Source organism: Gouania willdenowi, chromosome 18, assembly GCF_900634775.1.
Source record: "Gouania willdenowi chromosome 18, fGouWil2.1, whole genome shotgun sequence".
In the NCBI taxonomy this organism is placed as follows: Eukaryota; Metazoa; Chordata; class Actinopteri; order Blenniiformes; family Gobiesocidae; genus Gouania; species Gouania willdenowi.
In genome coordinates, this window is record NC_041061.1 from 3052049 (window position 1) to 3070463 (window position 18415).

Genomic DNA, 18415 nt, shown 5'->3' on the forward strand with positions numbered 1-18415 from the left:
ATGCAAATGGAAAAGTCAAAGACAAAACAGAAAAAGCAATGACAAAATGTTAAAAGCAAAAACAAAATGTAAAAAGAATATACTACATTTGTATATTTTTTCATTATTGATTCACTTCATATTTCCACATTTTTATTATTGATTATTTTTTTATTTACAAATTTGTATTATTGATTCGCTATAAATTTCCACATGCATTTCCTTTTAATTTTGGCACTCCTGTGATTCCATAGATTTGAGAACACATTTCTAATAATGTGTGTGTGTGTGTTTTCTTCATCTGTGTATTCACTATTGAAACTACGTTTGTGGTCATTTATCACTTACATAGGTTTTATTTTTAATAATATTTGATAACATTAAAGAAGAAAAAGGGACTTTTTTAAAGTTCTAATAAACTATTGGTGGAACAAATGTAAAACTGGATAAACAGGATTATTTTGAGCATTAACCTCAATGATAATTAATACTGTCTGTTTTCCTGACATAATGAGATCTCTACAGTACATACTGTTTGTATAAGTAAAGTCCAGTGAATTTTAAAATATATTTCTTGGGTTTGTGTAATTTTAAAGGTTAATAGAGACTGAAACTAACTAACCAAGTGTTAATCTCATATTTTCCACATTTAGCCTCAAGTTTTCCTGAAATAAAGATAATAGTGAACAGACTCTCAGAGGACTCAGTCATTCCTGTGATCCAGAAGCAGATCAACTAACAGGTAACCCTGGTAACCCATCCCTTCTACATATTTAACATTTGATCTTATTTATGTTGTTCATTTGATTCACATAAACTCCACCCATAGCCTCATAATAAGTCTGTAAGTCCACCCAACCAGGTCTGTTACCTGAACTATTTCAGTCTTTAGTGATGGAACATCTATTAGGTCCTGTTTTATCATCACGTCACACATTAACATCATTTATAAAAAAAAAAAAAACCCTAGTTTGTTACAAGAACAAAGATATTAATTGAAAAAGATGGATTTTTTTACATTCCTACAAACTGGTTGGTTTGGTAAACCTGATGAACAGGATTGTTTTGGTTGTTAACCTTTAAGATAATTATGGTACAAAGTGTTTGTTTTGTGAACAGTCAGACTGAAAGTAAAAGTAAATCAGATGTTTTTAAAATTCCTCTCCTGGGTTTGGTCTTTTCTCTTCATACAGCAACAGATGTGTTTGTTTACAACAAAGAATTATTCCTATGAATCATTTAATCCTGTAGTGTTTATGAATAATTTGCTGACTTTATGTCTTTAATGTACATGGTCACCTCTCAGAGGATCCACATTGATAGAGATAATGGATCTGTGAGTCCTGATTCAGAACAAAGATTTGACTCTTAAACCTGGATCATTAAATAAAACACCATCTCTACTGACAGGTGACCTGAGGAGTATTTCATCAAACCCAGCTCAGAGTTCAGTCCAGGTTTAACCTGAGAGTCTGGCTCCGTTAAGCTGGGTTCTAACGTCCGTTTCATTAACGAGAAAACACCTTAGTTACCATAGTAACCACAGGCTTAAGCCTCAAACATCTTCTGTCTGAACGTAGGCTGAGCAGACTGTGTGGACTGTCTGCTCTCATCAGAGCTTTCATAGTTGATTGTACAGCTGTGTAGTAGTTTCTGGTAAATCCTACATTTTCCACTCTGTGTTTCTCTGTGATTGAAGGGATAGAACGAGCATCAAAGCTGAGTTTTTAACATCACTTTACATTATTTTATTTAAAAGAAACAATAATAAAGATAAATATTGTAAGAAGGAGATTTTTTTTAAGATTCAAACTGGTTGATGAATATCTAAATATCAACAATAAATCTACAATAGAATAATTTAATATTTCAACTACAGGTCAAAGGTCACAGTAATAAATTAATCTCTCTGTTCTGTATTTACTTTTGTTACAAACATGTGGTTGGTGGACTGTGAAGTAGTTTTTATTATTTAAAGTGAAGTATGTCCATGATATGAAGGGTTAATGTAACAGCAGGTCATGTGAGTTGGTATCTGCCACTCCTATTTATGTGTTGTTAGGTTCAGTATTTAGTTCAGCCTACAGGACAAACTGTTTCATTTGAAACTTTCCTTTTCACAAACACACATCAGTGTGGTTTTTACTGAGTGTGAGAACCTTCCAGACAATCAGACAAAGAAGTTTTTCTACAAATCAGAGAAAGAAACTCAAACAGAAATCAACATTTTCTACAGGATGGCATCCATGTCTCTACAAGGTAAGTTATGACAACAGAAGTTACACATTTATGATGATGCTTTTAATCCTTTGTTTTTATACAATAGTCAGTTTTCATTTTAGATCAAAGGCAAAATAAAATGTACAATAAATTTCCAAAATGTTTTTACATTTGAAATGATATTTTAATTGTTATCCTAAATAGTTTTTGCCTAAATTTGAATTAATTTTTCCCTGTTTGTTTTTCTTTTTTTTAATCTTTATGTCAAATATTATTAAAAACCTGTAAATACATTGTTGTCCTGAAGGATCAGTTCATAGAATAATAAGTAACAAAACATTTAATACCTTAAAACTTTTTATTTATGTATTTTTGAAATTCAATCAAATTAATAAGTTTCTATGTTGCATTTAGTATATTTAAAAGTGTCACTGGTATCAACCTTTTTACATATATTTTTGGTGATGTTGGGCTGTATTGTTTAGTTTATCAATCAGTGTTGTTCACATTTAAAAGTTAATAAAAACAGAAAACTTAAAAAATCCTCGTCTCTTATTTTCTACTTTCAGACTCTCCAAGTTTACCTGAACGTAGGATTGTTTTGGTTGGAAAAATTGGATCTGGGAAAAGTAGCCTGGGAAACACTTTGTTTGGTGAGGAATTGTTCAATTCTGATACTTCCCCCAGCTCTAGAACTGCTGTGTGTAAATCTGCAACAAAGAAAGTGATGAACACACAACTGACTCTGATCAACACGCCTGGTTTATTGGACACAAAGAAGTCTGAGAAGGATCTAAAGTATGAGATGATCAGATCTATCATAGAGTGTTCTCCTGGGGCTCATGCTTTTCTCATTGTGTTTAAAGTGGAGAAGTTCACTAAACATGAGGAGGAGGTCATCACTAGAATCATTTACTACTTCTCTGAAGAAATGCTGAAATATTCTGTGATCGTCTTCACTCATGGAGACCAGCTCCCTGAACGGACGACTATTCAGGATTTTGTGGATCAGAATCAGAAGCTGAAGGATCTGGTGAGAAAGTGTGACGACCGCTGTCACGTCTTTGATCCCAAATACTGGAAGAACAACAACCCAGAAGAAAAATACAGGAGCAACTCCTACCAGCTGAAGGAGCTGCTCTACACTGTAGAGAATCTGGTGATCAGCAACAATGGAGGCATCTACACCAATAAAATGCTGCAGGAAGTAGAGCAGATGATACAGAAACATGAAGAGGAGATTAGAGAGTCAGGAAGTTACTTGTCAGATGAGGATATCAGAGAGAAAGCAAAACATCAATCTATTATTAGTTTAGCAATAGCCCTCGTGAATTTTGGTGCTGAGCCGTTGCTGGGAGGTCTTTATGGCACTGGCACTGTCACTACCATTGCCGCTGCTATTGCCGGTTACATTCATGCTTTCTTTGATGCTGTCGCTGGCGAAGCAGCAACACTTTGTAACGTAATGTAAGCTCAGCTGTAACTGGAAAGACAAAGAGAAAATCCCCACTTTTTATCTTCCTTGAAAAAAAGGATACAAGAAATCTTAACACAAAAATATGTAATTTATGGTTACAGATGAAAACATAATAAATAAATGATCTATAAGTTGTATTCTGTTTCCTCCTTTAAAGCCAGGGGTCATGAAGTGATTAAAAAATAATAAATATTACAAATATTGTGAACGATTCCCTTATTCAGCACTTTTTCTAAAGTCATAAACTGTTGTACAAGATGAGGCCTCCTTTAATATTTGTGGTCTTTATATAAAATATCATGATATTAAAATGAATAACATACATATTATATTCTTGTTTGAGAAATGAATTTTTATTCTTTATTTATCAGTTTCAGGATTAGGAAACTAAATATTAATACATATGATCTTCTATTAGAAGTTTATGCTTTAAGTCATTTTTTGCCTCTGAAATTACTTTTGAAGTGAAATCTTTACTTATTTTATGTTTTATGTTTAGTGTGGGAAAATAATAGAAACCAGTGAATATTCAATAACTATTTGTTATTAATAAATACTTAATACATAATGTAAATAATGTTTAATCATTAATGGAAGTGTATCAGATTTATTATAATTCTAAGGGAATGTGATTTTGTTTTGTTGCATCTGTTTCTTCTCACAGATAAACACAAACATTTCACTCCAACTAATGTTATCATGTATTCATTCTTACGGCCACAGATAATGAAACAATCATGTTTTTAAAATGTTTCTGTGAATATATATTATCTAAGATCATTATTTCTACATGTATCTCTGATTTGTGTTTGTAAAGATCAAATTATATTATTATCTTGTGAAGATGTTTGAGGGGAAATTAAAGCAGACGTGAGTGCGTGAGGTTGTGGGTTTTATTTGTATTTGTTAAATCTATGGAAATTAAATCTGTATCAAATCTAACTTTTGTAACTTTGATGTAAAATTACATCCAGTAAATCAACTTTTCTTGTCATTTAAAGATGAGAGAGAATGAAACATGTTTTACTCATCTGTATTTACATGTGTGTGTTCTAAATACTGTAAATAAAATAAGTTGTGATCACTGAGATTTGAGTTTGTTGTTAAAGTTTGTGACAGCAGCAGGTTCCAGTTATAAGTTATTGATTATTACTGAACTAGAGGTATCCGCTGATCACTTTGATGTTTCCTTTGAAGTTTCCTTGAAATGTGGTGAATTATGAGACTGCCCTGACGTCACGGGTCAATGAACGTCACCATTGGCTGATAAAAGTGATTGACAGATTCATCAGCCAATCAAGTGTGTTTGCTTTCAGCCAATCATATGGCTTCTTACATTTTCTCCACACTTTTAAACCAATAGCAGAGTTACTGATATGTGTGCATACGCAGTGTTCATACAAGAGTTTGGAGTTTGAGTTTTTGTTCTTGTTTTTTAAATTCATTTTAAAGGTTTTTTTCATGGTAAAGCCTGAAAAAACCAAGACCTCAAGTTCTTACGTACATTCATTTAATGGCTACATGTTCTAAGTCTATAAGAGGCAATAAAAGGTTTCTATAGCTGCAATATTTTATAAATTATTTATATTGACTGTGTTAATTCTCCATCTAAATTCATGACATTTAAATTTCTAACAAACATTTATAAACTGTCTTCCTTGTGTTGATTGTGTCACATGTGATGTTCCTGTTTCTGATGCCTTTTATTGTTCCTGTTGTATCCACTGATGCCTCTAGAGGTCACTATAAGCCATAGACATACATTAGGAGTCTAGAAGACTGCATCTACATGAAATGTGAAATGAAATTAAATAAAAAAGTGTATATTGTTTATTTTAAACAAAAAGGGAAAAACAACTTTATTAACTGGTGATAGTTTAACTTTATGTCTCTGATCAGAAAATAAAGAGAAAAAACAAAGAAATAAAATGTAAAAATGAATGTTTGTCATTTTGATGCAAACACACACTAATGTTTTTATCATTTAACATTTTTACATGTGTGCCTTATAATCTAATAAATAAAAGTTGTGATTCTGACATTTGGGTTGTTGTGAAGTTTGACTGCAGCAGTTTTGAGGTTTGACAAAACAGAACTTTAATCACTGAACTCTGAATGTGTTTAAATGAAGCCTTTATTAATTCATGCTCTAGGTTCACTTTAATAAGGAAATCTGAAAAAGGCTCAAAGCAACAAACCAAAACAAACTGTACATAATAATAATAATAATAATAATACATTTTATTTAAAAGCGCTTTTCGAGACACTCAAAGACACTTTACAGCATAAAAACAACAAGAAAATATAACAGAGAAAAGAAGTGAGTGGGTGGTTTAAACATTAAACGCTGAGTGAAACAGGTGAGTTTTGAGAAATGATTTGAAGGATTGGAGGTCGGTGCAGTTGTGGATGTGGCTTGGTAGGGAATTCCATAGGGTGGGGGGCAGCTACAGAGAAAGCTCTGTCCCCCCAGGTTCTGTGCTTGGTCCTGGGGACAGTGAGTAGGTTTGCATCTGAGGAGCGGAGGCTGCAGGAGGGAGTATAGGGGTGGAGCAAATCTGTGAGGTAGGAGGGGCCTGATTATTAAGGGCTTTATAGGTGAGAAGGAGGAGTTTGAATTTCTATGCGCTGAGGAACAAGGAGCCAGTTGAGGTTTTGGAGGACAGGGGCGATGTGGGTGAGGAGGCAGGCAGCTGCGTTTTGGATGTATTGGAGTTTATTTAGGAGTGTGGAGGTTGTACCAAAGAGGAGCTATTGCAGTAGTCAAGGTGGGATGTGATAAAGGCGTGAATTAGAGTTCCAGCGGCGGGGAAGGAAAGTGAAGGACGGAGACGAGAGATGTTTTTGAGGTGGAAAAAAGCGGTTTTCGTGATTTGTTCGATGTGGTGGTCGAAGGAAAGGTTATTATCAAAAATGATTCCAAGGTTACGGCACTGAGAGGCGTGACACAGGGTAGAGTTATCAATGGTGAGGTGAAAGTCAGAGACTTGGGTGAGGGACCAATGAGGAATATGTCTGATTTGTTACTGTTTAAGATCAATTTGAAAGTGTGGAGTGGGTTTCATGGGTGATAGACTTGGCGGAGATGTATAATTGGACGTCGTCAGTGAAACAGTGAAAACGGAGACCATGACGACGAATGATTTGACCGAGGGGGAGGAGGTAGATGGTGAAGAGGAGAGGACCAAGCACAGAGCCCTGGGGGACTCCTTGGGACAGGGGGGCAGTGGAGGAGGAGCAGTTGTTGATGAAGATAAATTGTTTTCTGTTAGTGAGGTAGGACTGTAACCAGGTGAGGGCATCGCCAGTGATATTAAGGAGAGATTTTAAGCGGGAAAGTAGGATGGAGTGGTTGATGATGTCGAAAGCAGCAGTGAGATCAAGAAGAACGAGAATTGAGAGTAGGCCGGAGTCAGATGAGAGGAGGAGGTTGTTGGTGACTTTGAGGAGGGCTGTTTCAGTGTTGTGTTTGGTGCGAAATCCAGATTGAAATTGTTCGAAAACGTGATTATTGTTGAGATGGGATGTGATTTGTGAGGCAACAACACGTTCCAGGACTTTTGACAGGAAGGGGAGTTTGGAGATGGGTCGGAAGTTGCTCATGATGTCGGGGTTGAGACCAGGTTTTTTGATGATGGGGGTTACGGCAGCCGGTTTCAGTGATGAAGGGACGGAGGGAAAGGTGAGGGAGGAGTTGATGATTTTGTAGATGAGATGGGAGATGGTAGGGAAACAGTGCTTAACAAAGGGGGATGGGACAGGGTCAAGTACGCAGGTGGAGGTTTTCATGGTGGAGAGGATTTTTAACAGTTCAACTGGGTGGACAGGTGTGAATTTGGAGAGCGAACGAGTGGTAAGAGGGGCGGAGGCAGGTGAGGAGTGGGTGGGGGTGAGAGAAATATTTAAGGAACTGTAGAGGGTATTAATTTTTGATTGGAAGAATGATAGGAAGGAGTTGCATTTGTCTGTGTTAAATGAGTGGGAAATGTTGTCACACGGTTTGAGGAGTTTGTTGACGGTAGAGAAGAGAGTCTTTTTGTTATTGGAACTGTTGTGCATAAGGTTAGAGTAGTAGTCAGAGCGGGTGGTGTTGAGGGCAGTTTTATATAGTTGAAAGTGATTGGAGTAGGCTCAGAGATGGACTGTTAAACCGTTTTTTTGTGGAGACGTTCAAGTTGGCGTTTGTGGGTAAATGAGACTGTTTTGGTTTTGGAGGGGGCAAGTTTGTCGAGGCAGGAGGAGAGGCAATTATTGTAATGATTAACAAGGTCCGTGGGGTCGTCAGAGAGCGGGGGGGGAGGCAGAGAAGTGGAAAAATCATGAGGAGAGATGGATTTCAGGTTTCTAAAACAAATGGTTTGCTTGTCCTTGGGGGGGGAGGGTGGGGAGGTGGAGGTCCATGGTGATAGCCAGATGATCGGAGATGCTGAGGTCAGTACTGGAAAGTTGCTGGATGGTGAGACCGATGGAGCAGACTAAATCTAGGGTGTGGCCATGGGTGTGTGTGGGGAAGTTGACTTGCTGAGTGAAGTTGTGGCAGTCCAGTAGAGCAAGGAATTCAGAGGTATGGAGGCAGTTGATGTTGTCCACATGGAAGTTGAAATCGCCGAGGAGGAGAATGGAAGGTGAGATGGGTGAGAGCTGTGTGATAAAATCAGAAAAATTGGGGAAAAAAGATGGGTTGGGTTTCGGAGGGCGGTAAATGACTGCAATGGCGAGGGGGGAAGGACCAGGGAGTTTGAAGGTGATGAGTTCGAATGACTGAAAGGATGTTGTGGATATGGTGCTGATGTTGAGGGCTTTTTTATGGACTGAGGCTACGCTACCGCCCTGGCCAGTGAGACGGGGCTGTTCAATGTAAGTGTAACCAGGGAGAGTGGCTTGGGTTAGTGAGAAAGTCTAGAGGTTTATGCCAGGTTTCAGTGATGCAGAGAAAGTCCAGGTTATTGTCAGTTATTAATTCATGTAGGATGAGTGCTTTATTGTTAAGTGAACGGGTGTTAAGGAGAGCCAGTTTCAGTATTTTCAGCGTTGAGGGTGGCTGTGAGGAACGAGGGAGTGGACGGAGGATGGGATTGGGCCGTTTCATACGTTTAGTGTAATTTTTGTAGGGTTTAGGGGGCCTGGCTGTGATTATGGACTTAATGGGACAAATGTGAGCCTGTAGGGGGATTTGTGGCAGGAGGTGGGGCAAAGTAGAGTAAGGTGAAGGAGACGGTGTGTGTTTTGTAAATAGTCAATCATGTGGGAAATGCTGGACGGCGTGCTGAAGATTGGCTGTTAAAATACTACTGCCCAGTTTATTAAGGTGAAAACCATCAGGATTAAAAGAAGATTTTCGACCCCAGAAGAGATTAAAATTGTCAATGTAGCCCACATTTTGAGCTCTGCAGGTTCTCTGGAGCCAGGTATGGAGGCAGAGAATGCGGCTGAAAATTCCCATTTTGCAGTGGGGAGAGTGGGCCACTGATGAATATGGATTTACCACAGGTGGAGAGATAGTGAAGGAGTTTGGTAAAGTGTGCTTTGGTGATTTCTAACTGCCGACTGGATGCATCAACGCAGCCGACATGGACGATGATTCTATAGACAGACGTTGGTAGTGAATGAAGAAGACTGGGAAGTTTATCGAGGACGACAGGGACGGTGGCGCCAGGAAAACACTGTGTCACTGCATTGAAGAAGCGGATGTTTCGTGTAATGGAGTCGCCCACAATTAGAGTAGTTGGAGAAAAAGTGGGTGAAGTGGGGTTTGCCGGGATGGGTGACGGAGGAGTAGGAGATATCGACGGTGACGGTGAGACCGGAGGAGAAGAGCGGGAGGAGAAGAGCGGGAGGAGTGAACTGAGGAACAGAAAGGCGGTGAGCCACAGAGGGAGAGGAATGCTCAGGAATTACTGAAGGAGAGATCCAAGGAGGGGATTCGGACTGCACAGTGGATGACGCAGCAGGAAAAGGGAATTCCGATAGATTAAAGACATCAAATCTGTTATCGAGCTGGATTTTGTGATGCGGTGTGTGAGACGGACGTGTGTTTCTCCTGCTGTGGGGGACCAGGAACCACGGCGGATGGTCACGTGGAGTGGAGATGGACTTGGGTTTGACCCCGAGCCGAGTCCAGGTGTCATCGGGATTTGGAGGCGGCAGCAAGTGGACTCCAGTCGGACCAGGAGCGGTGGTGTCCGGAGGAGAAGCGGGCCCAGTGGCTGAAACGACGGACGGCGCAGAACCGGTAGAAGACGGAGACCCTGGTTGTCCGGGACCAAAGATGACTGTGTCCATTTGCTGCTCGGCTTTACGGATCCGATGCAATGTGGATATACGATGTTCCAACTCTGCGATCTTCTCAGCGAGGCGAGTGCAGCTGTGGCAGCCAGACGGAGAGGTGAGTGGAGCCATATATTGTCTGCAGTGGATGAGTGACAGAGAAAAACAGAAGGCCAGTACAGGGCTAAAAAAGTTTAAAAATGTGAGGTGGTGAAATGGCTGGCACACCGTGACAATAGGTGAGCAGAGAGGGAAGAGACTTACACGCAGGGTGTAAGTGTAACCCACTTCCTGTAGGGTTGGTACGTTTATCACATTTTCTGACCCACAATACTTTGTTGTTTATCAATTATTTCACAATTTCTCCAACCAACCTAGATACTAATCCTAACGACTGTACGTCATCATCATATGCAGTTGTTTGTAAATAAAGTGTATTTGCCTATCACACTTTACTTTCAGTAGCCTAAATTAAAAAGATACCTAAGATTTTATTAAACTACAATATTTAGATTTTTTTTAAACATTAAAACAAACATTTCAAAAGTTATACAATATTTTTTATCTTCAGCTATTCAGCTATAGATTAGAAAATAAATACTCATTTAACTCTGATATTATATGAAATCATTGACATTCTGTTACGTACATCTATTTGCTGCTAAACTGCGTGTGTGTTTCTGCATTCTACAGTTTAATAATTCATGTGTTATTACTGTTAGATTAATGCAGTGGTTACAGAAAGCTCACATACACAGATCATTGATAGATCTTAATGAGTCGTAGAGAAAGGTTTATTTTATTTCTCTGTGCTGTGGTGAGTGTTAGACTTTACCAGGATCATCTATCAGTAGAGTCAAATCTTTGTTCTGAGTCAGGACTCACAGATCCCTCATCTCTATCAACCTGGATCCTCTGAGAGGAGACCACGTACATTAGAGACATAAAGTCAGCAAACTCTCCATAAACACTGCAGGCTTTAATGATTCAGAGGAATCCATTCTCTGATGGAAACAAACACATATGTTGCTGTATGAATAACAAAGACCAAACCAAGGAGAGGAATTTCAAAAACACCTGAATTTAGTTTCACTTTCAATCTGAATGTTCACAAAACAAACTTTGTGGTTGACACTCTAACATCCTCTCCATTCTGCTTTACCAAACCAAGCAGTTTGCAAGAATCGAGAACGTTTCCCCGAAATGAATGTTTGTTGTTGTAACAAACTACCAGTAGTTTAAAATGATCAACTCAAACTCACTTAGGACTCATACAGGTAATGTTGCTGACCTTGTGGATGGAATTACAGTTTATTACGAGGCTATGGTTGGGGTTCATGTAAAATAGCAAATTAACTTAATTTCCATAGTGCTAATAATATTACCAAAGTGGTCCTAAAGCTTCACATTATCTGCTCATTCACCTGTTTACATTCACACACTAATGGGACAGAGCTGAGAAATGCCCTCAACTTGAGGTATTTTCATTTAAATCACATTATTGTGGCAGATCAAAACATTGATATTTAACAAAGTGTCTTTATAAAGTCATTTATTGTTTTTAACAGACTTGAACAGATGCAGACATAGTATTTGAGACTTTAGTCCTAAGGGCGACGTGTCATATTGATGTGTACTTTTGTCATTCTCCAAACAATATAAAATATTAATGAAATAAAACGTCATATGTAGTGCTATAAGTTAGCACATCATAAACTGTAAGAACACTTTTCTGACATTGAACTTGTTGCTTTTTCACTTCTTCAGAAAATAATAATTATCCAGTGTTTGTTCATTTGTCAGACACGACACGCTCTTAGCACGTTGCACTTAGTACTGTTCAAGTGTCCGTGCTAGCTGTCCACGCTAGCTGCTACCATAGATATATCATATAATAAAGGCTAGATGCCTTACGGCGGAATTTTTAACGTCATCACCGACGGCCATCTTAACTCAGGTTGTTCTCTGGTGGAGTCTGTGGAACCTGAGGGAAGGTGATGATCTGTACAAAACTAAATATTCTTATCTCGCTGAAATTCTGACGGATTTCCTGTTTGACTTTTAACAAACGTTATTAACGTGGCTACAATTCTGGATGTTTGAACATGTTAAAATTGCAGCTTTTCTCTTCAAAAACAACGTAAACATGCAGCATATAGTTGTTTAAAGCAGAGACCACCAGTTTAATTTGTTAATAACATCTTACATTATGATTCCTACAGGAAATTGCTGAGTGAAGATGCCAGACTTTTGTGCAGTCACTATTGTGATGAAACCAGAGCCTGTGAGATCACCTGTAACACATTACAATACTATATTATATTATATATATGACTATATTTAGAATAATCGTTAGTTACTTAGTGGGAGTATGTACAATAAGGTCCTGTTACAAAGTGACAGCAGGGCTGACATATAATGGTATTGCAAGATTGTTTTTGGCACAAGGCTTTTTAGAATGTTTGTTTAATCTATCACTGAATATTTCTTTTGGATATCTTTTTATAACTATTTTAATGTGGTTTTTCTTGAAGTATCATGTAAAGTAGCCTTATCATGTAATAAATATTATTTATTTTTATTGATTTCTTTGTGTTTTTTGGACATTTCTCATCTCTATCCTCCATGTGTATACCTTTACAGTAGTCTAGTTCAACATGTAGCATTTTTTGATTGTATATTTGTAAAGGAAAATCTTCTACATATATATATTTTTTTTATTGCAACTAAATGTCATCCCGACATAGAGGACACCGCAGGTGATCTGTAGACCCATAACCCCCAATTTTCACTGGATGCGGCTCCGCTGCGTTACGTTTCCGTTGCGGCACCGGAACTGATAGGTTTCCACTTTAGTCTATGTGTTAGTTTCCACCAGGCCCGCTGCACAGCGTGTCTGCAAGTTAAGCACGTACTCCGCAATAAAATATCTGGTTACTTTTCAAAATAAAACATTTCAGATTATATTTCAAGTAACTACATCACCAAAACGTCATAATGTGTGAAAACAAACATTTCGCATTCACGGTGTTGCTTCCTCTCATACTGTAACTGCACTGTAAACTGCAGCAACTTTGATTTAGTTCATGTTTTTTCTGGTGCAGTTTTATCTCTTCTCTGTTGGCTGTTGCTAAAAAATGTGTCTGTGACAAATCCAGAGAGTCCAACCTTCTTGTTCTCCTTCGTTAGGAACACTGACCTGTTTAACTGTTTATCGTGTTTATAACACATACATTTAACTGTGTTCTCCCGCGATTATAGAAATATCTCGAGAACCCCTCTGTCTTGTTGCCACAGTCGTCCAAACCGGAGTGCACCATGGAGCGCTCAAAAAAGATTTTGGTACGGTGCCTGATTGGAATGAGTTAATTATCTGACACAAATCAGTGACAATTTACTTTACAACAGTTTTAAACAAGTTTGAGGGTATTGTGTTAAGGCAACACGTTGATGAATTCAGCTGCTGAACAGTTTCCTCTATTGTTTTTAGGTTCACTGTAATAAACTTTAACATTGTAGTTGACTCATCCCTCAGTGGTTGAAACTGTTCAAGCTTTTTGTTATTTTGCTGGTTTGTTCTGATGTTTGACCTTATTGATTTTATTTTTTCATTGAAATATACAGAAAATTTATTGCATTTTCCAGCTGACAGTAATTCAGGGGCTATCTGATTTGCGGGGGTTGTGAGCTTTTCAATTACAGAAAACAATGTGTGAGAGTTGTTAACATTTTTAGCAATAATTTCAGAAAAGTATTGCTGCCTTGCTTTGAACAAGCCGTCATTGAAGCACAGACCTATTTTGTACAGTTCTCGATGAATTTGGAGTTTTGTTGATCTCCATTTACGCTCAGCTTTTCTACAGTCAGCTTTCTAATTCTGTATTATCCCAGTGCTCCTCCAAGGTGTTTTCTGTGTGTTTGGTTTTCTCTTAGTTTTGATTGGAGCCGCCACATCTATGACATTACAGACTTTTGTATTAAACTCATCCAGACGATCATCAACTGTCTCAGCACTCAATGTTGGTGTCATTGCTATGGCTTCCATAAACTGTGCACTTGTGTTGTCATTTATGTACCTTTTATGTAAACACACAGAAGTAGGGGGAACAGATGTTACAGTTCCACATGAAACTGGGTTTGTGACTTGGTGATACTCCTGCCTTTAACAGATGTCCACTTTTGTGCCTGAGCAGACAAGGGAGTTGATGTTAAGGCTGCAGTCTGTGAAGGAAGCGCAGGCCAGTCCGTCTCATTATTGATATCAGGGCGCTTTGCTCGGCCCATTAGCCTTTGAAGTGGATAAAACTTTCTTTTAGGCTTAGCTCCAAGAGTATTCCAGGGAGGACTCACACCTGTTGGCTGATCAATGGGAACAGGATCCTCCTTAGGTCTGATAGTTTTGTTAACATGGGCTGGTAGTGAGTTAGCTTTATCCACTCTGCTGTTTTGAAACAGTGGCACAGTTGTATTGTTATCATATCCACAGTGTCCATTAACCTCAATGTTTACTTGTATCCCTCGCATTGTAGTGTCCAGTTAAGTAATCTTTTGGAGAAGACTGCTGTATTCTGTTGTGGAAAAAGGCATTCTTCTGCTAGTTAGCTTGCTAATTGTAGCTAGTTAGCTTGCTACTTAGCTTTCCAGTTGAGCCAGCGAATAAAAAAGGAGTAGATGATTACCTCAGAGCCACAGTCAGATGGTAAATGATAGTTTGTTGTTGAAGTATCGTATCCTTTCTCAGAAGAAAAAGTTCATATTTAGTAAATAAATTCCTCTGTGTGCTCCGACTCCAAAAATGTGAAAAAAATTGGTGGTTAATTAAAAATTGCAAATTTATGCTAAATGTGGGAGGTGTTCATGCAACGGTCAGAAATGTTTTGTCATTAAAGCGTCAAAATAATTAGCGCCCCACGCAATAACATTGCACCTGGCGTAGTGCTTTAATAATAAATGATGATTTATATAAAATCATATCAAATGTATCTGCTCAGTCAGTTGTGCAATAGTGTGTTTTAGTGTGTTACCTTTATGCTTTAATCAGCTTATTAAATAATGACTTTGTTTGGTGAACTGATTAATAACTACATTGTTAGTGAAAAAAAAAATATATATATTTTTTTTTAATATATATATATATATATATATATATATATATATATATATATATATATATATACACATACAATAACAGTTCTAACAGTATAACAAACAAATAACCAGTGACCAGCTTGCTTAGCTTATAATTGGACACAACACATATTTGGCAGGTTTTAGAGTTATGTATAAGGTAAATAACTGAATGTTGATTGCATTATCATATGTGTTTATACATATCAATTTTCAAAAAGAATTGTGGTGAAATTATCACGGTCCTAAACCAAGGGGTCCCAGACATCCAGCCTCTAGTTGGTGCTGTGGCGAAACAACGGTGGTCCTACTCAATAGACCTTTTTCATGACAACCGGAAGTAGCGCCTCCTGGTGCCTAGTAACTTCCTGTTATTGCTGGTCTAAAGGAAAATGGCTCTTGTTTTTCCAACTGCGTTGCTCAACTTGCCTGATTTTATTTCGCTGATGCAGTGGCAATCGCAGCTGCGATTACCCGAACAAATAAACTTAATAAGGAGTATAAGTTCTTTCATGAAGAATGTATTCACAGCTATCAAGATAAGAAAAAAGTAGCTTCGTGAACTAACTGCTATCTAAAACATATGAAATATAAACACTGTAATAAAGAAATCCTAATTTAGCCTGCTAAAATATTTGGAATGTTTAAAGAGATTTTGAATGATATTTTAACATTCTGATATGTTTGTCTTATTTACCGGTGGGTGGATGTGCTGTAGCAGCTTTAGCATAGCTAGCTTGTTGTGAGAGGACGAGCTACCGTTCCTGAGCCTTCTGGAAGGCTGACTCCCTCTTCAGTGGTGTGATAAATTTATTCCTGGGAAAGAGAGATGGAACAGCTCAACTTTTAAGGTGACTGATGGTGACAAACTCCTCCTTAGTGAAGTGTTGGTGTAGTGTATAATACAGACTCCGGACCCTCATCCCTCTTAACTGCTGAGATCCTTTGGTCTGGGTTTTTAACATCATTTAACACAATTTTATTTAAAAGAAAAATTGGTTTATAACAATAATAAAGATAAATATTGAAAAAGGGGATTTTTTTAAGATTCAAACTGGTTGATGAATATCTAAATATCAACAATAAATCTACAATAGAATAATTTAATATTTCAACTACAGGTCAAAGGTCACAGTAATAAATTAATCTCTCTGTTCTGTATTTACATTTGTTACAAACATGTGGTTGGTGGACTGTGAAGTAGTTTTTATTATTTAAAGTGAAGTAAGTCCATGATATGAAGGGTTAATGTAACAGCAGGTCATGTGAGTTGGTATCTGCCACTCCTATTTATGTGTTGTTAGGTTCAGTATTTAGTTCAGCCTACAGGACAAACTGTTTCATTTGAAACTTTCCTTTTCACAAACACACATCAGTGTGGTTTTTACTGAGTGTGAGAACCTTCCAGACAATCAGACAAAGAAGTTTTTCTACAAATCAGAGAAAGAAACTCAAACAGAAATCAACATTTTCTACAGGATGGCATACATGCTTCTACAAGGTAAGTTATGACAACAGAAGTTACACATTTATAATGATGCTTTTAATCCTTTGTTTTTATACAATAATCAGTTTTCATTTTAGATCAAAGGCAAAAAAAATGTACAATAAATTTCCAAAATGTTTTTACATTTGAAACGATATTTTAATTGTTATCCTAAATAGTTTTTGCCTAAATTTTACTGGAATTACATTTTCCCCTGTTTGTTTTTGTCTTTTTTAATTTTTATGTCAAATATTATGAAAAACCTGTGACGACATTGTTGTCCTGAAGGATCAGTTCATAGAATATTAAGTAACACCACAATTAATACATTTAAACTTTTTATTTATGTATTTTTGAAAATCAAGTTAATAAAAACAGAAAACTTTAAAAGTCCTCGTCTCTTATTTTCTACTTTCAGACTCTCCAAGTTTACCTGAACGTAGGATCGTTTTGGTTGGAAAAACTGGATCTGGGAAAAGTAGCCTGGGAAACACTTTGTTTGGTGAGAAATGGTTTGATCCTGATCACACTTCAGGATCTGGAACAGATGCGTGTAAATCTGCAACAATGGAAGTGTTGGACACACAACTGACTCTGGTTGACACGCCTGGTTTATTTGACATAAGGATGTCTGAAGAGGAGCTAAAGTCTGAGATAATCAGGTCTATTGTAGAGTGTTCTCCTGGGGCTCATGCTTTTCTCATTGTGCTTAAAGTGGAGACTTACAGTGAACTGGAGGAGATGGTCGTCACCAGAATATTTCAGTACTTCTCTGAAGAAGTGCTGAAATATTCTGTGATCATCTTCACTCATGGAGACCAGCTTCCTGAAGGGACGACCATTCAGGATTTTGTGGATCAGAATCAGAAGCTGAAGAATCTGGTGAGAAAGTGTGACGACCGCTGTCACGTGTTTGATTCCAGATACTGGAAGAACAACAACCCAGAAGAAAAATACAGGAGCAACTCCTACCAGCTGAAGGAGCTGCTCTACACTGTAGAGAATCTGGTGATCAGCAACAATGGAGGCATCTACACCAATGAAATGCTGCAGACAGTAGAGCAGGTGATACAGAAAAAGGAAAAGGAGATTAGAGAGTCAGGAAGTGGTTTGTCAGATAAGGAGATTAGAGAGAAAGCAAAACAACAAACTAGAATTAGTTTACAAGCAGTCCTAGTGGGTGCTGGTGCTGGGCTGTTGTTGGGAGCTCTTTTTGGCGCTGCTGTTGGCGCTGGCATTGGCGCTGTCGCTGTTGTTGGCGTTGTTGCTAGTGTTAGCGGTGGCATTGGCATTGGCGCTGGTGCTGGCGGAAGCATTGGCGGAAGCATAGCGGCAATAGTTTCTGCAATTAGAAAGTCAGCTCAGCTTTAACTGGAAAGACAAAAAGAATATCTCCAGTTTTTATCTTCCTTGGTAAAAAAAAAACGATACAAGAAATCTTAACACAAAAATACGTAATTTATCAGTTACAGATGAAAACATAATAAATAAATGATCTATAAGTTGTATTCTGTTTCCTCCTTTAAAGCCAGGGGTCATGAAGTGATTAAAAAATAATAAATATTACAAATATTGTAAACAATTCACTTATTCAGCACTTTTTCTAAAGTCATAAACTGTTGTACAAGATGAGGCCTCCTTTAATATTTGTGGTTTTTGTATAAAATATCATTATATTAAAATGAATAACTTACATTTTATATTCTTGTTTGAGAAATGAATTATTATTCTTTATTTATCAGTTTCAGGATTAGGAAACTAAATATTAATACATATGATCTTCTATTAGAAGTTTATGCTTCAAGTCATTTTTTGCCTCTATTTGTTATTAATAAATACTTAATACATAATGTAAATAA

General features: G+C 37.5%; 1 protein-coding gene across 1 annotated transcript in view; it reads left to right on the plus strand.

Moving 5' to 3' along the window:
- Positions 1–1923: 1923 nt before the first annotated feature.
- Positions 1924–18415, plus strand: part of LOC114480777 (GTPase IMAP family member 2-like) — a 39065-nt gene continuing 22573 nt past the window's right edge. The window contains exons 1-2 of the mRNA XM_028475194.1: positions 1924–2238; positions 16975–17058. Coding sequence (XP_028330995.1) covers positions 2217–2238; positions 16975–17058 — 106 coding nt within the window. The 5' untranslated portion in view covers positions 1924–2216. The remainder of the gene's footprint in view (positions 2239–16974; positions 17059–18415) is intronic.